The 22,372-nt window shown below is 51.3% G+C and overlaps 1 protein-coding gene across 3 annotated transcripts in view; it reads left to right on the top strand.

Moving 5' to 3' along the window:
- IQSEC2 (IQ motif and Sec7 domain ArfGEF 2) overlaps nucleotides 1-22,372 on the top strand; it is a 76,861-nt gene that overhangs the window by 16,838 nt on the left and 37,651 nt on the right. For 2 of the 3 annotated variants that reach the window (XM_025852043.2, XM_073889238.1), the window contains exon 2: nucleotides 8,384-8,413. In XM_025852043.2, coding sequence (XP_025707828.1) covers nucleotides 8,384-8,413 — 30 coding nt within the window. Of the gene's footprint in view, nucleotides 1-8,383; nucleotides 8,414-19,095; nucleotides 19,201-22,372 lie in introns of those variants that run through there. The other variant, XM_073889236.1, reaches the window with a different exon arrangement.

Genomic DNA, 22,372 nt, shown 5'->3' with positions numbered 1-22,372 from the left:
ACAGTGGAGAACAGAGCCTTCCTAGCAAGCACTGTTGGGCCTGCACACAGACTCTTAGGTGCCCCTCACAGTGTTTTCTCCATAGCATTCTCAGGACATTTACCTTCGTTTCTTAGGAGCCTTTTTAAAAATTAGACATTTAATGCATTCTTGCATTAGAAAATGTTGAAGAACTCGGAAAAGTAGAGGAGAAAAACATTAACCCATAATTACAGCACACAAAGGCAGCCACTGCGAGCATTTGGTGTATTTCCCTTGTTCTTTTTATTCTTTTCATATAGCTGAAATGATACAGCACATACAAGTTTTTCTTGCTTCTTTTCACTTGAGCGTTTCCCCCATGTAATTGCATATTCTTCACGAGCATTATTTTTAACAGCAACTGATATACCATAATGTACTTAACCATCCTCTGAATGTAGGGCATAGAAGCTGGGCCCTTTTTTCCACGGCTTTAGATCATGCTGCAGTGGGCAAGCGTGTGCATATAGCTTTTAGGGAACTTGCAGCTTTTAGGGAACTGGCCTTGGAGAGGAACAATCGTCCTCAGCTTATTTCCCTTTCTGGATGGTCCCTCCGGCTGGGTCTGATTCATTCTGGTAGTCATTCATTTATTCATTCATTCCATCACTGCACAGTGGCTCTGTACCTCTGTGGGCCAGACCCCAAGATCTGGGGTGGGGGGCAGGCGTGACTAAGTCACAGCCCCAGACCACCAGGGGCTCCCAATCTATAGGGAGAGTTGGGCATGGAAATGGACACTTTCAGAACAGTTTGATTGGGGCTGTGATGGAAGCAAGAAAGGGACACTGCGGGAGAACAGAGGAGGGCCTCCTCATCCAGCCTAGAGACATTAAGATAAGCTTTCTGGAGGAGGTCTTGCCTAAATGAGTCATGGAAGATGAATAGGAGTTGGCTGCAGTAAGAAGAGGAACTTCCTGTTAAACATAATGAGTTGAATAAACTTATTTATCTCTGCTGTTCCCCAAATCCAACTGAAATATGAGTAAAGAAATAAAAAAGGTAGAAACACACAGGGTCCAGGATGCTGACCAGAAGTAAATTATTACGCCCAGAGAGCCCAAGAAATGCTTAGGATTCAGAGGTGCTAGGAACCACAGAAGGCTGGGTGAGGTGTGGAATTGAAAACAGGGAGAATATTGAAAGTCTGTGAACAGACCCTCTCATCCCCACCCTGGCCTCATCTAGTGAAGGACCTCCCCCCCACACCAAGCCCCATCTCTGCGGATGGGGGTTGATTCTTTGGAGAAATTGAAGCTAAGAAGCCCTGGGATTGGGGATACCAGGCACAATGAAGGGTGGGATGAAACAGGGTTATAAGAAAAGGGATCTCCATCCTAAAACAGTGGGACCCCAACCTCCCCCCACTCTCCTACTGCCAGGACACCAAAGTCAGGAGCATACAAGAGAACAAAGTAGTCTTCTCTGAGGATACTGAAAGGCTCTAGAAAAAGGTCTCCAAATGATGACATGTGGGAGTCTTTCAACAAAAGAACAGGCTTCAGCCCAGCAACTGTAGTGAAGCCCACCACTTGGCAAGCTCCGTCTATACACAGAGCTTCCCATCTGCTTGTTAGTGTCATGGGAACCAATCGCCAAGGATCACCAGCCAAGGACCCTTAAGATAGGTATATTTGATTTTATGTACATTAAACCTCAGTACAACTGACATTTAACACACACACACACACACACACACACACACACACACACACACACACACCGGTAAGCCTTAGGTAGCTAGAGATGATCAGATAGTACAAGGGTATTTGAACCTATAAGAGTGACCAAAAAAGCAAGCAAACAAACAGAAAACAAAGGAACTTGGAAGGAACAGAGGTCAGGAGGGAGGAGAAGAAACCTGGGAAATTAAAGATAGTGAGAGTCAAAATAAAGATTTCAGCGAGAAGGATTTAGAAAATAAAAGGAGACAAAATATCCTAGGAAGCAGAATAACAAGATGAAGAAATAGACAACAGAAGAGAAAAGATGAGAAAATTGGAGGATCAGTTGAGGAACTCCAACATCCAACAACAGGAGTTCCAGAAATAGAGAGTGGAGGAAACAGCAGGAAGGAAGTGATCAAAGCCAAAATACAAGAACACGTCCCAGAACCGAAGGAATGAAAATCACACTGAGTAACCAGCAAAATAAATGATAAAAAGACCTACACCAAGGTATCCCTGTGGAATTCCAGAATACCAGGGATAACAAGAAGATCCTGAAAGGTTCCAGGAAAAAAAACAACATATCATGCACAAAGGATCAAGAAAGTGAATGGCATTGGATTTCTCAACAGCAACACTGGAAGCTAGGAAACAGTGGAGCAGTGTTCTCAAAATTCTGAGCGAACATAATTTCCAACCTCTAGAAGTCTATACTCAGTTGAATTATCAGTCAAGGTGGAGGGTGTAAGGAAGACATTTTCAGAGAGATGAGGTCTAAAGATTTTATGTCCCAGGCCTTTTTTCTCAGGGGGAGTACTGGAGAATGTGCTCCAGCAAAATGTGGACATAAAGTCAGAAAAAAGGCCAAGGGATCTAGGAAACAGGAAACCCAACGCAGAAGAGAGGTGGAAGGAATCCCAGAGTGATGGGGCGGGGACAAGACCCTCTGTGCACCCTTATGCAGGTCTAGAGAGCACACAGTCTGAATTGCAGTCGGGACAATGTCTCGAAGGGAAAAAAAAAAAAGAAAATCTGATGGATTATCTGAGGTGTCAAAAACACATTGAGAGGAGAAATGAACTGACAGAGTTTGGGGAGAACCGATCATAGATATGAAGAAAACTAAGCAAGCAAAGTCATCATCACCATCACCACTATCAACACCAGGGAAAAGGAAAAGTTGTATGGGAAAGGAAATGTAGTTACAGCATATGCTATGGTGAGCAGGAGCAGGGGAGGGGAGGGAAGGGGAGCGGAGGGGCAGAGGAGCCTGATGAGGGACTCGACCCCAGGACCCTGAGATCATGACCTGAGCCGAAGGCAGGCACTTTTAAGGAACTGAGCCACCCAGGTGCCCCTCGTGGGTTCTTTAGAAATGAGGAGGCAAATACCCGAACAAGCAGTTTAAAGAGTTGAAGAGAGTAGGGGTTGGGTGTGGGAAGGGGGTAGAGTGGGGAATTTGTGTTTTCTGTTATAATCCTCGAAGTCCCTGTAACTTGAAAATCTACATACATGTATTACTTTGGCAAAAAAAAAAATTGTAAAAGGACACACAAGAAAATAAATTTCACAAGAGATTAGCAATATAGTATGAACATATACTTTAGAAATCTGAAAGTGAACTCAGAAAAAAATAACGTTGAAAAGGAGTTTCATTCTGTTGAGATCCTTTTACAATTTGACTTTTATTTATTTTTTTAAAGGTTTTATTTATTCATCTGACAGAGAGAGACACAGCAAGTGAGGGAACACAAGCAGGGGGAGTGGGAGAGGGAGAAGCAGGGCTCCTGCCGAGCAGGGAGCCCGACGCGGGCTCGATCCCAGGACGCTGGGATCATGACCTGAGCCAAGGGCAGACGCTTAACAACTGAGCCACCCAGGTGCCCCTACAATTTGACTTTTTAAAACTATTTCACATATCACTTTAATACAATTAGAAGACCTAAAGAGGGGCAAGAGTTTTCCAGGTAGCAAATACCAGATGTGCTAGAAAAGTTGATGGGAGGGCAGAGTGAGATGGAGAGCTTTGGAGAGTTTGGGGTCGACAGGCAGGGAAGTCAGTTGGTTGGGGGGAGGGTGTTACTGAATACTTGAAGCAGGAGAACCACATCAGCTGATTTGCATTTTAGAGATGTTCCTTTAGCAGTGAGAAGGGGGTTCCCCATTGAAGAGACTTGCAGTTAGACAAGGTGACGGCTAGGAGAGAGGGTGCCTGACTGCCCCAGGGCTGGTTCTCAGCTTTTTGAGAGACCTGTGAGATTCCCTGGGCCAGGGTACCCACCTCTTTCTCCTCAGGGCACTGCTGGAAGGAGCCCTGTTCACAGTTGTCTTCAAGCCTCCTTTTTTTTTTTTTTAAGATTTTATTTATTTATTTGAGAGAGAGCATGAGCAGGGGGAGGAGCAGACTCTTTGATGAGCAGGGAGCCCGATGTGGGGCTGGATCCCAGGACTCTGGGATCCTGACCTGAGCCGAAGGCAGATGCTTAACCAATTATGCCACCCAGGCGCCCCTCCTTCAAGCCTCCTTAAAAAAAAAAAAAATCTACATCCATGGTAGATTTCGCCTTTCTGTTGGACACCTGAATTTTTAGACATGTTACTCAACTCAAATCCTGACTTGAAGACCTGTCTCTTTCGGGTAACTTTGCATGTGTCATTTCTGATGTATTTTATGCTTCTTAGTTTAGCTCTCAGAGGATGGTCTTGTTTATCTAATTCCAGGTGCTTGGGGTGAGACACCTCATTGTTTCCCCAGATACTGTTTACAGGTGGCTCGGAGGATCAAAACCAGAGGCAGGGAACCAGTCAGGAAGCGAGGGTAGAAACCCCAACATGGCAACTCAAGGGCTTACCTTCTTTTCCATTATTCTGCCCTGTTATCCCTGTAAGTCCCCCAAAGGTTCAGGAATTTTCAATATTTTGCCATTTATTGTCCCATCTGCCAGATGACTTCTTGTACCTGGAAGCAGCAGCGTCAAAATCTTCGGTCAGGGACTGCTGGCAGGCTCAGTCGGAAGAGCATGAGACTCTTGATCTCAGGGTCATGAGTTTGAGCCCCACATTGGGGGTAGAGGTGACTTAAAATCCTAGGTCAGATTACATAGCCAAGTTTTTGGTTCAGAAAATGTGGTCACTGTACTCACAGGCTTCAGTAAGTTACTGTTTATTGAGGACCACTCCTGAGGATAGGAACTGGCCCCGCTAAACCTTTTGAGAACCCCGGGGTCCTAAGTGGCCTTTCATTAGGAGAAGGCTGTGGGAGTAGCAGGAGAGATGGATCTCTTCTCCTGATATGGACTGATAAAGGAAGGCCTGGTACCCTGGGTCTTTGGGTCTCTATGTAGGCAGCTGAACCCAGCTGATACAAAAGAGAAACTCTGGCATTCTGAAGAAACGAAATATTTTAGGGCCTGAAGATTGCCTGGAACTCAACTCGCATAGCCCCATTGTTTATAGATGAGGAACCAAGGTCCAGACAGCAGTGACTTATCCAAGTCTCTGCTGCCTCCCAAAGAATGGTGGCTCAGCTCCATGGAGTAAGAGGTAGACTGATCATTAGGCAGGGCATTAGCCCCAAAGAGGTAAAGCGCAGCAATAGTGATGATTGTTATCTACACATAATTAATAATATACTAAGTGCATAAGGGGCTGTAAACCTCTGAGGTGGGATGCACCCCTACATTGAGGGTCACACGATGCCATATACTCTCAAACTAGTAAGAATCAGTCCACAGTGAGGAGAACTGGTTAATTCATTCTGCATCATGGCTCAGAGCTCTCTTAGCTGCCGTCTTGAGGACCGTAACACATCATATAGAAATGCTTTTGGAGGGGCGCCTGGGTGGCTCAGTCGGTTAAGCGTCTGCCTTCGGCTCAGGTCAGGATCTTAGGGTCCTGGGATGGAGCCCGGAGCCCCGCTCCCCCACCCAAGCCCTGCGTTGGGCTCCCAGCTGAGCAGGGAGTCTGCTTCTCCCTCTTTCTCTTCGCTCCCCCCACCCGCTCGTGCTCTCCCTCTCTCAAATAAATAAATAAAATCTAAAAAAGAGAGAAATGCTTTTGGAGCAGAGGTGCATATGTGATAACCTCTCAGAACAAAGAACCCTAGAGAGGAAGAGTCTGTCTTGACATTAGGGAAGTAGGATAAGGGAACTCACCTTAACGGTGCATATGTGCCCAGCACAGAGCCCCTGGTACAGTGGGGGGTGGTGGTAAGAGCACAAGATTTGGGCTTCAGGCCAAGCTCCCCTACTTGTATGATGTGTGCCAAATCACTTCCACCTCTCTGAGTCTCAGTTTCGTCATCTTAAAATTGGATGAGCAGTTCCCACATTGCAGGACCAAAGTAGATAATGTAAGAAAAGAGCCTGACACTGTGCCTGGTGCATAGCAGGGGCTCAGTGATTAGTCACATGATGATGGAGATGACTACATAGGTGGCTGATGCTCTCAAGTAGATTGGGGCAAGGGGGCCAGCCTATGAGCTCCTGGAAGGTTCGTATTCCCAGGTCTGGGTCTGATTAAGTGTGTGCTGGGGGTTGGGGATGGGGTGGGGTGTGGCGAGAAGACGAGCCACCTGGAGCAGAGGATTAGTGTCAGGGAGAGTGGCTGAGGGGCTTGGCCTCAATTCTGTTGGCAGGTGGGGAGTTGTTGAAGTCAGACCCCTCCCACCTGGCACCTGTGAATAATTAGGCCGAGCCTCAGAAGCAATTTTGCTGCTGCAGAGTGAGATGGAAAGTTTTAATAAATGTGAAAAAGCGCTCTGTGGCCCTGGTCCTCTGTCCCTTTAGGGGGCTGTGAAGGCTAAAGGTTAGTGCCACTGTCCTTGGGGGAACACGCATCATATGCCACGCAGACAACTGTGCTGGGTGGAGCCTCACAGCCACCTGACTCTCCCCCACCCCATTTTCCAAGTGAAAAAGCCGAGGCTGGGCATAGGGGAGTGCCTTCCCTAGGATTGTGTGGCTAGTAAGTAGCAGAACTGGGCTCCTGGGTGGCTCAGATGGTTAGGTGTCTGCCTTTGGCTCAGGTCATGATCTCCAGGTCTTGGGATCGAGCCCCACGTCCAGCTCCAGGCTTAGTGGGAAGTCCGGGGAGTCTGCTTCTCCTTCTCCCTCTGCCTCTCCCCCCTGCTCATGCTCTCTCTCTCTCTCTCTCTCTCTCTCTCTCTCTCTCTCTCTCTCTGTATCTCTCTGTATCTCTCTGTCTCAAATGAATACATGAAATCTTAAAAAAAAAAAAAAAGAACTGGGAGGGCTGTACTCACCCAGTTAGAGCTCTAGCACCCTGATGCTTGCCTGCCCTGCCTCGCCCTTGATGAGGGCTCCATTCACTCTTCTTTTTTTTTTTTTTAAAGATTTTATTTATTTGAGAGAGAGAATGAGAGAGAGAGAGCACATCAGAGGGGATAGGGTCAGAGGGAGAAGCAGACTCCCTGCCGAGCAGGGAGCCCGATGCGGGACTCGATCCTGGCACTCGATCCTGGGACTCCAGGATCATGACCTGAGCCGAAGGCAGTCGCTTAACCAACTGAGCCACCCAGGCGCCCTCCATTCACTCTTCTAACAAATACTCCCTCCTGAGGTCCACCTCCCCTGCCTGTGCATCCCTCTATCATTGTGCACCCAACGTAGATGATGCCTCTCTCACTGAGGTTGAGTCTTGGTTCCCTCACCTAAGGACAGAGCCGATGATGTGTTATCTTTGTCTTCTTCACAGGGCAAAGGCGGGGCAGGGAGTGGGGAGGGGTATAAAGAAGGAGGAAGATGAGAAAGGCGGCTTCCCACACTGTCCCACTTCTTCCAAGTTCCCTGGTCCTTCTACCTCCCCTTCCCCACCCCCAAGGCACGGGCTCCGCTGTCCCAATCCCCCCCCCCACCACACACCCCTCTGAAGAGGAGCAACCAGAGGGGTGTGGTTCAGATTTCGCTCATCCCCTCAGTTCCTTCAAAGCTGTCCTCCACTCCATTCTCTTCTCTCGCCCTTCCTTCACCTCTGAGGGGGCCTCATAATGAAGAAGGCAGACCAATGTAGTAGAAAGGAGCCCAGCAGCTGACTCACTTACCCCCTCAGCCTCTTTCTCTTCATCTAGGAAATAAGCAGGTTGGACCAGGCAATTGGCAAAGCTTTTCCTATGTTGTTAATAATACCTGGCATTTGTCTGCTGGGTTCCAAAGGGCTTAATCATCCCAACAGCCCTGCCGGGATTGGCCCTGGGTTCCAAGTGGGGAGACTGAGGCTCAGTCCTGAGAAGGGAAGGGGCTTGCTTGGGTCACAGGGCTGGTATGTGGCAGAACCAATATCTAAGGCTAGGTCTCTCTGTGTTTAAAGCTTCGGCTGTGCCCTGGCCCACAGCTGCAGGCTGCCTCTCAGCCACTTGGATTTGGGCCTCACTTCTCCCTCCTGACCCTCCAGGTCCCACATGGTTGGTTCCTGGCACCTCTCTGACCTCACCGCCTACCACTCCTCCCCTTGCTCGGTCCACCCCAGCCACACCGTCCCCCTCCCTTTCCCAACAACCCGGCCAGGCCCTTCACCATCTCCCAACCTCTGCACTGGCTCTTCTCTGCATGAAACACCCTACCCCTCACGTTCATGACATGTGTTGGGCCGCAAGGCCGTTGCATAGGGCACAGGGAGAAGAAGCATGGAGAGCATGTTGCTGATTGTTGGGTTTTTTTCTTCTGTTTCCCTTTCAGATCTGACGGTGAGAATTCCAGGACAGTCAGGTCAGTAGCCCCTTTCTCTAGTAGCAGTTGGGATATGGGACAGGGACTGGGGGGGGACCCTCTGGTTTGTTACGTGGGGAATCCACGGGCGGGGGGGGGGGTCAACCCCAGGGGTTTTGTCCCATTGGTATTAGGAGCAGGTATGGAGCCAAGTGGGAGGGCTGGGGTGAGTGTGGCAGGCGTGGGCAGGAGGTTGAAAACTGTTCCCCAGTCTCTCTGACCCTAGCTCCTCTGGGCTGGGCTGAACCCCAGAGGGGCTCATGGTTGCTGCCCAGACGGGAAAGCCAACCCGCAGAGAGGCCGGCTCCGGACCTGGGACCTTCTCTGCCTTCTTTCAGGAGAAGGGGGCATGAGAGAAGCAGGGCTTCCCTGGTCTAGTGTTGGTGCTCCACCCCGAACTGCGCTGGCCCTGAGTAGTGGGATCCGGGTGGACTTTCAATGTGACACATTCTACACATTAGAAACACACATTATGGTGACAAGGGCACATTTTTTATTTACATGCTTGCTAAAAAGGGCTTACAAGCTTCATTAAGTTGTCACGGTGTGAGCAATCTGCCACTTGGGGAGGTGGGAGTAAAACTGGGGTAAACACAGGGACTCATTATACCTTTCCCAGGCCTTAGCCCATCAGAGGCCTCATGAAGACACAAGTGTCAAGGATGGGGTCGAAATGGGAATGATGGGGGACTCAGGCGAGGGCCCATTCAGTCTTAGCATCTAGGCTAGGGGCAATGCAGTGAGCCTCTGAGATGAGAGGGGCCCAGGCAACCGAGGCATGGGATGGGTACACTGTGTCCCAGCCAGGGCTACCCGGTGCCTAGCTAGCATACATGGTGCCTTCGTGAAGGGTGGAATCCACCGAGTGGATCAGTGGGAGGAATGTTTCCTTCCTACACGGATACTGCGGCCTCTCACCGGGGTTCCTGGCTCAGTGAGCAGAGCACAGGTTGCATGTCAGCCCCCATTTGTGGCCTCTTGGCTGTGAACCCTTGCGCAGGGCACAACTTACCCAACCGTATGCAACAGCCCAGGTCCTGCCATTCAGGCAGTGGATGTGGGAAGGGGAGCTGAGGATCCCAGCATACGGCCGGGAGTGTGTAATGGGACACACCATGTCCTGGCATCCCATGCAGGGGCCGTGGGATCAGCCTGCTGATGCCTAGGGCCAAGGTAGGGGCTGTGGCCATGTGGGAAAGCAGGGGACTGTGATGGAGGCAGTCAGGCCCAGCGTCCCAGCAAAGAGTACATGACAAGATGCAATTAGTCCCAGCACGCAGCCAAGGAGTAGGGCATGGGCACAGCCTGTCCTAGCATTTAGGAAGGCACTAGTCTAGCAAAGGACATGGATCCTACTGTCCCACTGTGGGTTTGGAGAAAGGCAACGGGGCATGGCTCTGAGCACAGGCCCCCAGGCCTCCCCACCGATAGCCCTGCTACTCGTCAAGGAACCTGATCAAAGGCATCTCCAGGTCCCAGCTCTCCCCAGCAGGGAAGTTCCTGGGACCTATAGCTTGGGGTATTTACTATTGCTCATAATCATAAGTCATGATGACATGCCTTGGGCCTTTACAACTTACAGAAGTTGTCAGGGACTTTCTTTGTTTGATCCTCCCAGTGACCTTGTAGGTGGAACCTGGGCTGGCCTTATCATCACTGTTTTACAGTTGGAGAAACTGAAGCTTGGGCTGGTTATGGGTTTTGCCCACAGCCACGCAACGAATAGTTAGATGGCTGGGCCAGGATTCAAACCCAGGTCTGCCTGGCACCAAGCCCAGAGCCCTGCCCACGCTGCCACTGCGGGAGCTCTTGACAGCCTTGCAGATAATAATAATCCTCCTCATCATCATCCTAATATTAGTAATAATAGTGGTTATCATTTGCTTCTCACATATTAAGAACTCTGAACATGATCTTATTTAATGCTCACAACAGCTCTGTTAGACGGGGATTGGGATCCCTGATTTACAGATGAGGAAAATGAGGTGCCCCAGAGGGTCAGTGCCTTGCCCGAGGAAAGAAGAGCAAGAGGTCAGGGTGGCATCACTCTGACTCATACCTTGTGCTGTCTGGTTCCAAAGCCAGCATTTGTTTTGCTAAGACATGCTTCCCGACATCCGTCCTGGGCCCACAGTCCAGGACGCTATGGGGGCCTTGAGGACTCAGCACTTGAGAAGCAAGGGTCACGCTCGGGCTGTGGGAGGGTCCTAAAGGATAGCACCTGTGGGGCAAGATCTGGCAAACGCGGTGGGAAGACCCTGGAACTTGGAACCGGGGCTGGGGTGGGGCCGTGTGAGGATGCTCCCAGGACTGCACATAGATTCTTGAGCTCACTTCAGTGAGGGGTCCGGGAGAGCTTCCCGGAAAAGGCAGAATCTGATCCGGGCTTTGGAGGACTGACAGGACGACTCTGCAAGGGCGGGGGGGGGGGGTTGACATCCCTGCAAGTGGGACCAGCGTGCATCAGAAGCGAGGACAGGATCAGAGTGGGCGCAGTGGGTTGGGTTGAAACAGATCTGGGCAGGAAAAGAGCTAATGTTAAAGTTGTAAACACGGACAGGGGCTGGTCAGATACCGTCTGTCATCGGTGGGAGCCAGGGAAGGCTGGAGGAGAGAGACTGGGCTCTGCAGGGTAGCAAGGGCAGTGACTGGATCCGGGCAAAGGGCTCCATTTCTGGCCAGGTCACTTTCTAGTTATGTGACTTTGGACAAATCTGTTCATTCCCTTGGAGCCCCCAGTGTCCTCATCTAGTAAATATTGTGTGTCTGTGTGTGTAAAAGGGAAAGGTTTAGGTGGGGAGAAGAACGGCCAAGGAGAGGGGCTAGGCCTTGGCTATTGTGGCAGCAAAACAGCAAGGAGGGAGCAGGGTCAGTAGATTGAAAACCACCGGGGCCTGAGGGCTTCTAAGTATGGGGTGCCAGAGGAAGTGTGGAGTCTAATTAGAGCTGAACAGCTGGTGTTGTGTGAGGGCTGTGGGCAGAGGAAGGTGCCCGGACTTCCTGTGGATTTGTGAGAAGTTGTCAAGCCTACAGGCACTTGAAACTGAGGTCTGCAGAGGGTAATGGCTCAAGTTCACAAAGCTTGGCTCTCAGCGGAGCCTGCCTCCTAGCTGAGCGCTCTCTGCAAAGTCCCTGAACTTCTCTGATCCTTGGCTTCCTCATTGGTGAAATGGGGACAACAATTCTGACTTCTCTGGGTTAGATGAGAGAAATGAAAGTAAAACAGCGTTCAGCATATCATAGTGCTCAATACAGGGTAGTGCCCTCTGCCATCCTCTACCTATTGTCTTTTACTGGATAGTGAAGCTTGAGGAATGTGGAGATGCCCCCCCCCCAGAGGTAGGAGGGGCTGATACCTCTGCCCCCAGAAGCCAGAAGCCAAGGGATCCCAGGTTTGGAGGCCCTGCCGCTGTAGGGAGGGTCAGGCTGAAACTAGGGGGCCTTGGGGACCAGGCTGGGGTTGCCAGGCACGCAAGGATGAGAGCCGAGGAGGTGGCCTGTTGCTAGGGAAGGAGGGAGGAGGTGGGGGGAGCCACTGACACCCGCAGAGCTAGGGATGTCCCCATGGCAACGGGAGCCGCTGCATTCGGGGAGGAGAAGTGGGAGGAGGAGCCCCTGCTGGCTCGGTTCCCAGAGAAGGCCTCCCACTCTGGGCCTCAGTGCCCCCATCTGTCCGACCAGAGTTTGCATTAGATAATCCCCAAGATTCTTCCTTGCTTTGACCTCCTGGCAATCTGGGGTGGCTGAGACCTCATGGACCTTCCGAGGCTCCCGCGGCCACATGTCTGAGACGCCACCAGTCCCTGGAGGCGAGCCAGCTGTGTCTAAGTCTTCCCTCCCATGCTGCGTCCGCCTCCTGTTCAGTGGCATAACCTGCTTGCCCGCCCTGCCCAGCTCCCTGTTCCCAACACGTCCTGTGCCTGAAACCCTGTCACTTATTCTCTGCTGAATGCTTTCTGGCTCTGGGGGCCCAACTCCAGCCCTGCTCACTCTGGGAAGCCTTCCCTGGCTGCCCTGGTCCACCCCGCCTGCTTCCTCCCTCCTGGGATGCTCTGGCCCCAAAGGTCTGAGCTCCTCCTTGCTGCCATTTATCTGGCAGCTTCTAAGGGCCGGGCTCCACCCGGGATGCTTGACAGGCTCAAATCTTTACAGTAGCTCTCTGGCGTCACATCATGAGTCCCCTTTTGCCTATGAGGCAGTGCTCCGTGAGCTTATGCGACTTTGTTTGAGGTTCCCCGGGCACTGCGTGCTGAAACCGGGCTTGGAACCTGGCTCTGTGTCATCGCCGCTCCCCCAGGCCTGAGGTGGGGTGTCAGTGGCAGCAGCACTGACTGCTGTAGCTGAAGCTGTTATATGCCAGGCACCCTGCTGGCCACTTTACCTATATACTCTCTCATTTAATCTCCATAATAATGCTATCGGCTGTATATTCTTGTCGTTTTGCCAGTGAGGAGACTAACGGGAGCTGAAATTATTTACCCTGTAGGAGAACGAAGATAGGCATTCAGACCATCAGAGTTGCCGTCCCCACACTATACTGGAGTCAACCCGATTGTATTCCAGAAGCACATGGACAGGTGTACTAGACCTGTGTGGGGTGGTCTGTTGGGGGTGGGGGTGGTGGGACAAAAGCGGGGTACAGACACCAATGAGCCGGCTCTGGCAAGCCCATATGGGAGCGTGCTGAAGAGGAGAAGCCAGTTGTAAGGACGAGAGTCGGGAGTGGGTAGAGCTGGGACGACAGTGGGATAGAGGAGGATGGGGGGGGGAGTTGGGTAATTTTCCCAAAGGAGGTGCCATTCCAGGAAGCTCCTGAGGGACAAGAAGGGGTAAGAGGGTCTTCCCTCCCTTCCTGTTTTGCGTTCCCCTGCCTCTGCCTGGCCCAGCCCCAGGAAGTGGGTGACCCCTGAGCTGGCTGTGTGCCTGGTTGGCACCAAAATAAACTTGCCTTCTCTCTCTTCCCCTCCCCTTGCCTCTGTCCCCTCTGTCCTGGCTTTAATTAGCAGCCCTGGGGATGAGTCATTTGGCAGCTGGGGAGCTGCACAGAGCCCAGTCAAGCCTTGCCTCCTGCCCCGAGCCTCGCGGGCCGTGCCACTGTGTTCACGCGTGTCGGCGCGCTCCTGTGTGCCACCCGGTTCCGTGTCCACGCGGGTGTGGAGAGCACAGGGGCGCTGGCACGTGGCCATGTGCGTCTGGGTGCCTGCATACCAGCATATCTAGCCATCGCTGCCTTTGTTTCTGCGCGCCACTGAATGTCAGTGTGTGTGAGTGCGTGGCTGTAGCGTGTGTCTGGGGTAGCAAGTGTCAGGAAATGAGGGAGCGATCACAAACACTTTATAATTGCATTCCCCCCTCCCTGCATAATGTTCCGTATGCGGTCTTGCTTATGCAAGCCCTGCACTTATATCCCCAATTTTCCCTTGTCTTAGTCTGGGTACATTTTGTTGCAGGGAACAGAAACCCACTCAAACTTGCTCCAGAATAAAGAGTCGGGGGGGGGGGGACTATTGTGAGACTACCTCTCACAGAATCTGAGAAATGAAGTATATATAGCCAGGCCTCACACCAACTGGAAGCAGGACCAAGAAGTCAAGGACCAAGATTTCTCTCTCTCTCTTTCTCTCTGCACCTCCCAGGCCCATGTCTTGTCTATGTATCTCATGGCTTGCTTGGTCCCTGTCATCTCTTTGTCACTGACTCGTCTCTCTGGACTAGCCTCCTCTGCTTTCCCACGACCTGCTATGACTGCCAACCCGCAGGCTATGTGACCTTCTAGCCTAAGGGTCCATCCCCTATGACTGCAGTGTTTCTGTCCAGCTTGTGGTAACACAAGACAGCAAGGGGCTGTCGGTGGGAGTCAGTTCCCTTAGAAGTGCGTGAGGAGAGAGAGGTCAAATACTTTAACGGTGAGCAGTTTTCTGGGTATGCAAGTGAGGTCAGCGCCTGGGGCGGAGACAGTCTGCTCAGAGCCCACAGTGGTAAGGTTGCCCATCCATCAAGACTTCCACTCCTACTCTAATGCAAGTTGACCTTTCCTCACTGTGCTTTCAAGTTCCGTGCTTTTGCCTCAAAACACCCCACTTTATCGAAATCATTCCCCCCTTTAGATGCCAGAACAGCTTTTAAGTGCACAGTGAATATTACCATTGCTACCTGTGTGTGGTGATTTTCATAGCCTCGGAACAACTGGCATAAATGCTACTCATGGTACCAGCTGCTACCAAGTTCTTGGTTGCTTTGGGAATTTTCACATTTTATTAGCGCAGGGACTGAATTTATAGTTATCTGCAGTATATAATTACAAACACACATTATCAATATTATCAGCTTGACGCTTGAGCTTACTTTTCCATTAATACAAACCCCTGCAGTTTTTACATTAATTACAGAGAGAATTAATGACCTCTTAGACAAGTTTTCACCTATGAGTAAAGAGTTTGGAACCAGCTGTGCCCATTATGACTGCTCTCCAGACGCAGGGGCAATGCCCACGGCTCTGACTTTGGCCTTGGCCTCACATCCTCTGGCTGAGACTTAGAGGCTGCCCACCACCTCCCCAGGGGCCTCCTGTTTCTGGCCTGGCACACGGAAGGTGCTGTCGTTATTTTTAAATAAGAATGATAGATTTCTCATCATTAAAGCCATCTTTCACGTGTAAATGGTAAATGTGAGTGGGAGAGATCATCCCAGGTTCAGGGCAGAGTCTCCTTCAATTTCTCCCCTCCCCTCTTTTTTTTTTTTTTTTTTTTACTATTCCAAATATTAATAATTGCTTTGATCCACAAAATGTCTGCTGTGTATTAGGTACTGTTAGGGAGCATTCGGCACACATTGTCTCTAAGCCTCCTGGCCACCCTGCCAAGTAGGGGTGATTGTGTACACTTCACAGCTGTGGGGAAACTGAAGCCTGTGGAGGTAAAGTGACTTGCCAGAGTCATCCATGCATCCATCCACCCACCGACCTGTCCACCCACCCACCCATTCATCCATTCATCCATCGATCCATTCACTCACTCAAGGATGATTTGTTGAGTACCTCCAATGTGCCAGGCACTGCGCTAAATTAGATGCAGTTGATACAACGATGAATAATAGAGTCCTGCTGTGAGGAAAGTCACTGTCCAGTAGGAAAACAGACGAGAAAACAGACTATTACCGGGGAAGTACAGGGCGGGAGCATCTCAGAAGCGTACCCAACCCAGCCTGAGGGGGTCAGGGAGGCTTCTCTAAGCAGACATCTAAGCTGAGACTTGGAGGGCGAGTAGGAGTTGGCCAGGTGAGGAGTGGAGTGGGGTTAGGTGAAGTGGAGAGTGTCAGGGGCAGAGCAGAAAATGTATGCCACGACTGTGGGAGGCGTGTTTGGCACTTGCATTTGTGAAGAACTAAAGCTGTATCTGCAGAGGAACGGGGCTGTCGTGAGAAATGGTCTGGAACAGGAGCAGAAGGTAATTTGGGAGGCTGTAACAGGGACCCTGGTCAATTAGGCCCAGAGCTGAGGAGCTGCAGGCCCCCAGAGCAGAGTTTCCCTGCCTCCCCGCACACCTGGTCCTGGGGCCCGCCTTGGGTCCGCCTGGGCAGCATCAGGCCAGGATTCCAGTGACCGCAGTGCCCTCTAGTGTCCAGAAGCCCATCTTGCAGCCTCCGCCACAGGGTGGATTGTCTACCGCCAACCACCACTTACTGACCTGTTTGACTAGGTGCCCTGTGCTGGGTGCTGGGGACACGGGGATAAATAAGCCCCAGCCCCTGTCCCCACAGGGCCCCTGGCCCAGAAGGAGCATCAGCATGTGAACAGACGATGCTGAGAGAAGCGTGGGGTGGGAACGAAACAGGGGAGGGGTCAGGGCGAGTTCCCAGAGGGCACACCCTCTAAGCTGACTTGTGAAGAACAAGGGGGAAGCTAGCCAGGTGGAGAGGGGGCAGTGGGGGGGATGGGGAATGGCTCTTTGAGCCAAGACAAAGAGAAGGCTTGGACAGCCGTGTGGCTGAGAATGTAAGTGCTTCTGTCTGGGTGGAGCACTGATTGAAGATGGGGGGTGCGGGGGAAGGCTGAGACTAGCTGGAGGGTGGGGGGGTAGCAGCCAGTTCAGAGAAGGTTCTAGGGTGCCTGCCCCTAGCTTATGGTTGGCGTTCAGTGAACAGAATCATATTAGGAGCTTCCCTGCCCTTTGGGGATCATAAACGCGTCTGCTCTCCCCCCAGACATGCTGTTACTCATTAATATTTTCCATACAACTTCAGGGGCTTCAGAGATACTCCCCCTTCCCCACAGTGGGGGCACCCATGAACCACAGCCTGCCAAACTGCTCTTAGTATCAATATGGAAACTTTATAGTGGCCTCCGAGGCTCTGCATGATTGGACCCCCGCCTACATCTCTAGTCTTGCCTCTCTCCCCTTTGCTTTTTCCACACAGCTGTGTTGGCCTCCTCGCAGTTCCTGGAAATACCGCCTCAGGTCCTTTGTCCAAGTTGTTTCCTCAGCCTGGAACATTCTCCCCTGCTACCTCCACTTTTTGCCCAGCTTCACTCCATTCATTTGTGAATATCTGTCACCTCTTGGATACAGGCTCCATGAGATCAGGCCCAGTGCCTGGTCCACAGGATCTGTTGAATAACTGAGTGAAGGCCCCGCCAGTGCCCTGCGGCTGGGGTCAAGCTCCTCACCCTTAATTCCTCTTCCTTTCGGCCCACTGGGTCATCTCATGAGTCTACCCAACATGCTCAGATATGTCTAAATTCCAGGAGTGGCTCGGGGAGATTTTCTGAGAATTCTCCCCTTCCCTGAGACAAATAGGCTCCCCCGTGGGTCTCCCCTGTCTTCCTGGGAGAGGGGTCAGACTCTTTCAGGCTCAAGCTGACTCTTCATCATATATGCACATTCGTTTCACTGAATCTCCACAAGAACCCATGAGGTAGAAATTGCCACCTGTCTCTTAGAGATAAGGAAACTGAGCCTCAGAGGGGTTATCCAGCTAGAAAGTGGTAGAGCTGGGGGGCGCCTGGGGGGCTCAGTCGGTTAAGCGGCTGCCTTTGGCTCAGGTCATGATTCCAGGGTCCTGGGATTGAGACCCATGTCAGGCTCCCTGCTCAGCGGGGAGCCTGCTTCTCCCTCTCCCTCTGCCTGCCGCTCTGCCTACTTGTGCTCTCTCTCTAGCTCTCTGTTAAATAAATAAATAAATAAAATCTTAAAAAAAAAAGAAAGTGGTAGAGCTGGGACTTGCACTCGCTCCACCAGGCACCGGGGTGTAGGCTCTTTGCCTCACCACAGAGGGAAAGGAGCTTGCCCCGGGTCGCACAACCTCAGCCTTCAGGCCGGGACTAGAATTTCTCTCAGCTCCTACCAGGCCAAAAGGAAGGTCTGGGCCAGGGGTGAGTGGGCACAAGGCACAGCTGGCTGCAGGAGCGAGAAGGGCTGCTGAAGGAGAAAGAAAAAAGCAGGGGTTGAGGCCAGAGCCGAGCCCCGAGGACCAGGGGCTTTAGAGGGTGGGAGGAGGAAGAGGAGGCCACAACCAACCGGCCCACAGATGCCAACTTCGCGGTGGTCTGGAGGGCCTATCTCTCTCAGCGGCTTTGGCTTTCTTGAGAGGAACCAGCTGCCCCGGCAGGGAGGCAGGAAGACAGGAAGGCTGGCCTGTTGCCTGTCAGTTCCTATTCCTTCTAGATCACTGCCCCCCTGGCCCCTCCCAGGGCCGCCTTCTGCTCAGAACAGCCAGGGGCCTGGGCTCTGGGGCTGTGAAATGACAGGAGCGCTCTGAGCTGGAGCTGTGGGACTCTTCAGGAGCCTCCCCCCGCCCTCAGTCCTTCACATCGTCCAAATTCTCTCCTTTCTCCAGCCCCACCCATGTGGAGGAGAGAGAAAGAGAGAGAGAGGTTACTGTGATAGGTAGGTGGGGAGTCAGGGCATCTGGATTCTAGTCTGACTGGCTGTGTGAACATTAGCAAGACTCTGCCCCTCTCTAGGCCTCAGTTTCCCCATCTGTCAAGTCAGGCAGGGCAGTTTCCTTGGGAGAAGAGCCTCTTGATCCAGAACAGCGTTTCTTCTGATTTTTTTTTGCTTTTCTCTTCAGGGAACATTTCTCTTAGCCAGTCCAGGAAACAACACAGAAGAGAATGAGAGCTTATTGCGGTGGTCAGGAATATTGGCCAGGGCCTCATCTTGATTTCCCCAGGTGGTTGATTTGAATATTACTTGATCTGGAGCATCTGGGCACAACAACAAAAGAGAGTCTCTTTGTGCGGAAGATGAGAATGTTTGTTGAAAAGCTTCTGTGGAAAGTTTTCTGTATTCACAAGGCAGCAATATGGCCGAGGGGACAGAATCCTGATCCGGGGAATGGTCAAACCAGGTCTTGATCTTGAGGTTCTGCCACTTAATAGCTGTAGAACCTGTGCCCAATGACCTAGCATCTCTTTCTCCCGCTCAGTTTTCTCCTCAGGAGAATAGGGCTAGTGACACATACTTGAGAGGGTGCTTAGGGAGATTCCAGCAAAGATGCATGTAGGGAGCCTAGCCTGGGTTTGGCCCGGAGGAGTCACTGTGAGTTCTCAAAACTGCTTCCTCTTACTTGGAGTTCCCAGCCCTCCTGGGGGAGCAGGGGAAGGAGCAAAGTTTCCAGTTGCAGTCTGGCCTACCGCCCGGCTGGCCTGGCCCCGCCTCCTTGGTTCCTCCTTCTAGGGAAGGGCTTGGGGAGGAGGGGGTGGTGACACAGTGGAGGCACTGCCTGGCCAGGGGGGCCTGCCCTCGGGACAGGTCCAGACCCATGGAGCCCCCCGGGAGGAGTAGCAGGTAGGAACTTAGCCCCCCCTCCCACCCTGCAGCCCGACCCCCTCCTTCCCTGCCCCAGCCTGGACTCGGTCTTTGGGCTGCTGATTCAGCAGCCTCCTGGCTTCCTGGTTCCTGGCTTCCCCTCTTGGACTCTTGGAGGCCTTTGGCTTGGGGAGGGAGTTAGCGAGAGCGGACATCTGGGTGCCTGGCCCTGTGAGGACTCTGGAGCCCTGAGCAGCACAGTCCGTGGCCCATGAGGGGTGTAACTGTGGCTGCCTTGGCATGCTGGCCTGGCTCAGCACTGCAGGGCTCCCCACGGCCGCTGAGATTCTCTGATGTGAACATTTCGGCAGCCCAAGGGGCACTACTTCTCAGATTTAATGAGATAATGAGTCAAGAACTGGGGCTGGTGACTGGCACCTAGATGGCACTTGAGAAACAGTCGTTCTGATGATGACGATTACTTCAGGGTCTCAGATTCTAAGATCTCTATAAGGATCTAAGATTTGGGCATCCTCAAAATCACAAGTGAGATGCTGGGTAGCTGGAATGGCCTGCAGCCACATTTCCGGGTCTTTACTTCGGCTCTGGAATGGCTAGGCCCTGACCACAACCTGCCTTCAGGGGCTTGTGGGGGACAGGGGCTGGCTGACCTGGAAGGGCCAGCTCCACTCCCAGCATCCACCCTGCACTGGATAAACCAGGCCCTCAGCCTCACTAACCTCCTGTCCAGCCCCCCCCCACCCCTGCCCATTCTCTGGACTTTAATCGTGGGAAGCAGGAGGCACAGGGGCCTTTGGACCCTGCACTAGGGGTGGGGGCACAGCGCTGGGGGGGTGGAGTGTGGGCCCTGCCCTGGGCTGGGGGCACAGCACTGGCCTTGGAAGCCAAGACTCCTGCTGGGAACCACCCTGTCCCTGGCTCACTGGGCCCCACCCACCCGCTCAGCCCCAGTCCCATCCTGTCACCTAGACCACTGAGACCTTGTCAGCTCTCCTCCGCCCTCGCCTCGCCTCTCCTCTGCTCTGGCGCTCTCTGCCTCTCCCTGTCTTCTCTCTGTGTCTTTTGTCTCGCCCCTTCTCTGTCTTCCTCTTTTTCTGTCTTTCTCCTTTTCTGTCTCACCCTTTCCTTGTCTCTTTCGGTTTCTCTCTGTCCCTTTCCCTCTCCTCCTACAGTGTTTCCTCCACCCACCTGGCCTGGGTTCTTCCCCCTCTTTGGATACAGAGCCTCTTCTCTCTCCATCCCTTCCTCCCTTCTTATAAGGGGACTTCTATAAGGGGGACCCCCCCCATGCAGCTTTTCCCTTTCTCTTTCATCCCCCCTCCCCTCCCCTCTTCCCTACCCGTGTGGCGTCTGGTGTGAGGAGGGCTCCCTTCCCCCTTCCCTGCTGTGGTGTCCCAGTGTCTCCGTGGCTCAGGTCCCCACGGAGTCACCTGGATCACAGGAGGCCCAGACCAGCTCTTTTGTCTCTGCTGCCCCCTGTTGTCGTTGTGTTCTGTTTGTGGTTCGAGTGCCGTCCTCTCTTTCTTGACTTTGTGGTTTTTTTCTTTTTTTCTTCCTTCCTTCCTTCCTTCCTTCCTTCCTTCCTTCCTTCCTTCCTTCCTTCCTTCCTTCCTTCCCTCTCTTCCTTCTCTCCCTCCTGCCCTGCCTCCCCACCTCCCACCCCTCCTCTTCCATTCCCAATCCTCTACCACCCATTCCTCCCAGTCTTCCTTCTCCCCTTCCCCACTCGCTCTCTCTTCCTTGTCCTTACTCCCCACCCTGCCTCTCCCCTCCCTCCCTGTCTCTCTCTCTGTCTCTCTTTCTCTCTCTGTCTCTTGCTGTCTCTCAGGTCCACAGCGTCTCATACTCTACACCAGTATTGCTGTCCTACTCAGGTCCTTGACTCCATGAAGCTTACCCCCTCAGGCAGGCTGGCAGAGAGCAGGTAAGAGCTAGACCCATCCCTCCCCCCATCCTAAACCCTTCTGGACAAATCTGCCATAGCATTGCCAGACCCCCTCCCCCATCTCCCTCTAGCCCCTGGAATGAATGTGGAATGGATGTCTGAGCATGTGAGGAGAGTGACTGGGAGACCAGGTAGGAGACAAAAGAGGACATTCAGATTCTGTTTGTAGTTTGTCCTTCCTTAAAAATCCTTCCCTAGATACCTGCCCCCAAAAGTGGGAGTAGTTGGTTCTAGAATATGTAACATTTGAGCTGCTTTGAAGGATGAGTAAGAGCTGGCCAGTTGGATAGGATGGGGAAGGGTGTTTAGGCAGGGGGAAAAATTGCCCACACCTTTGAGAACAACATTATTTCCAAGGTAATTGGAAATCACATTTTACATCTTCTAATTATAATGCAATAAAATGAAATATTCATAGCAAAGGCAAAAAAGGTTAGGCCTATTTGAAAGTTGAAAAAATACTTGGCTGAAAGAGGAAATAAGAATGGAATTTATAGGCTATTTAGGGTAAGTATCAATTATAGACTATTTAGAATAAATGTCTATGGGAATACTATATACCAAAACCTACAGGATGTGACCATGGGGGATTCCCAGAGGAAAATTTATAGTCTTAAATGCTTTTATTAGAGAACAAGACAGTTTAAATTAAATGAACTAATTATTCCACTCAAGAATTTAGAAAAAGAACAACCAAAAGAAAGCAGAATAAAGTAATTATTATAGATAAAACCAGAAATTAATGAAATAGAAAACAAAGGATTTGATAAACTAAGAGGTGGTTTTTTAAAAGATCAGTAAACTAGACAGACTGTCCTCTGACAGATATGACAGAGAAAAAGGCAAGAAAGACATAAATAAAATAAGGTATGATGCAGGGGATTTAACCACAGATTTTGAAGAGACGAAAAAAGTCATAAAAGATGCTTTGTATAATTTTATACCAATAAATGTGAAACTCTAGATGAAATGGGTGGTTCTCTAGGAAAATATAAATCACCAAATGACTTAAGGAGTGACAGAAAAGCTGACTAGAGTAGAACAATATAGAAGAAGTTAAAAAGATGGTCAAAGTTTTCTCTTCAGAAATGGTACCAGGACCCACTTGGTATTATGGAAGTTCTCGTATGATGGAAGTTCTATCAAATCTGGAAAGATCGGGTAATAGAAAAAAATGGACAGCTTCCCAGTTCATTCCAGAAAGCTAGTATAACTGGATACGTTTAGACAAAAAAAAAAAAAAAA

Source organism: Callorhinus ursinus, unplaced genomic scaffold (genome assembly GCF_003265705.2).
Source record: "Callorhinus ursinus isolate GAN/ISIS: 27379988/994484 unplaced genomic scaffold, GSC_fseal_2.0 scaffold103, whole genome shotgun sequence".
NCBI classification, from domain to species: Eukaryota; Metazoa; Chordata; class Mammalia; order Carnivora; family Otariidae; genus Callorhinus; species Callorhinus ursinus.
Note: the sequence above shows the minus strand (reverse complement) of the source record. Positions and strands in the feature narration are given on the sequence as shown.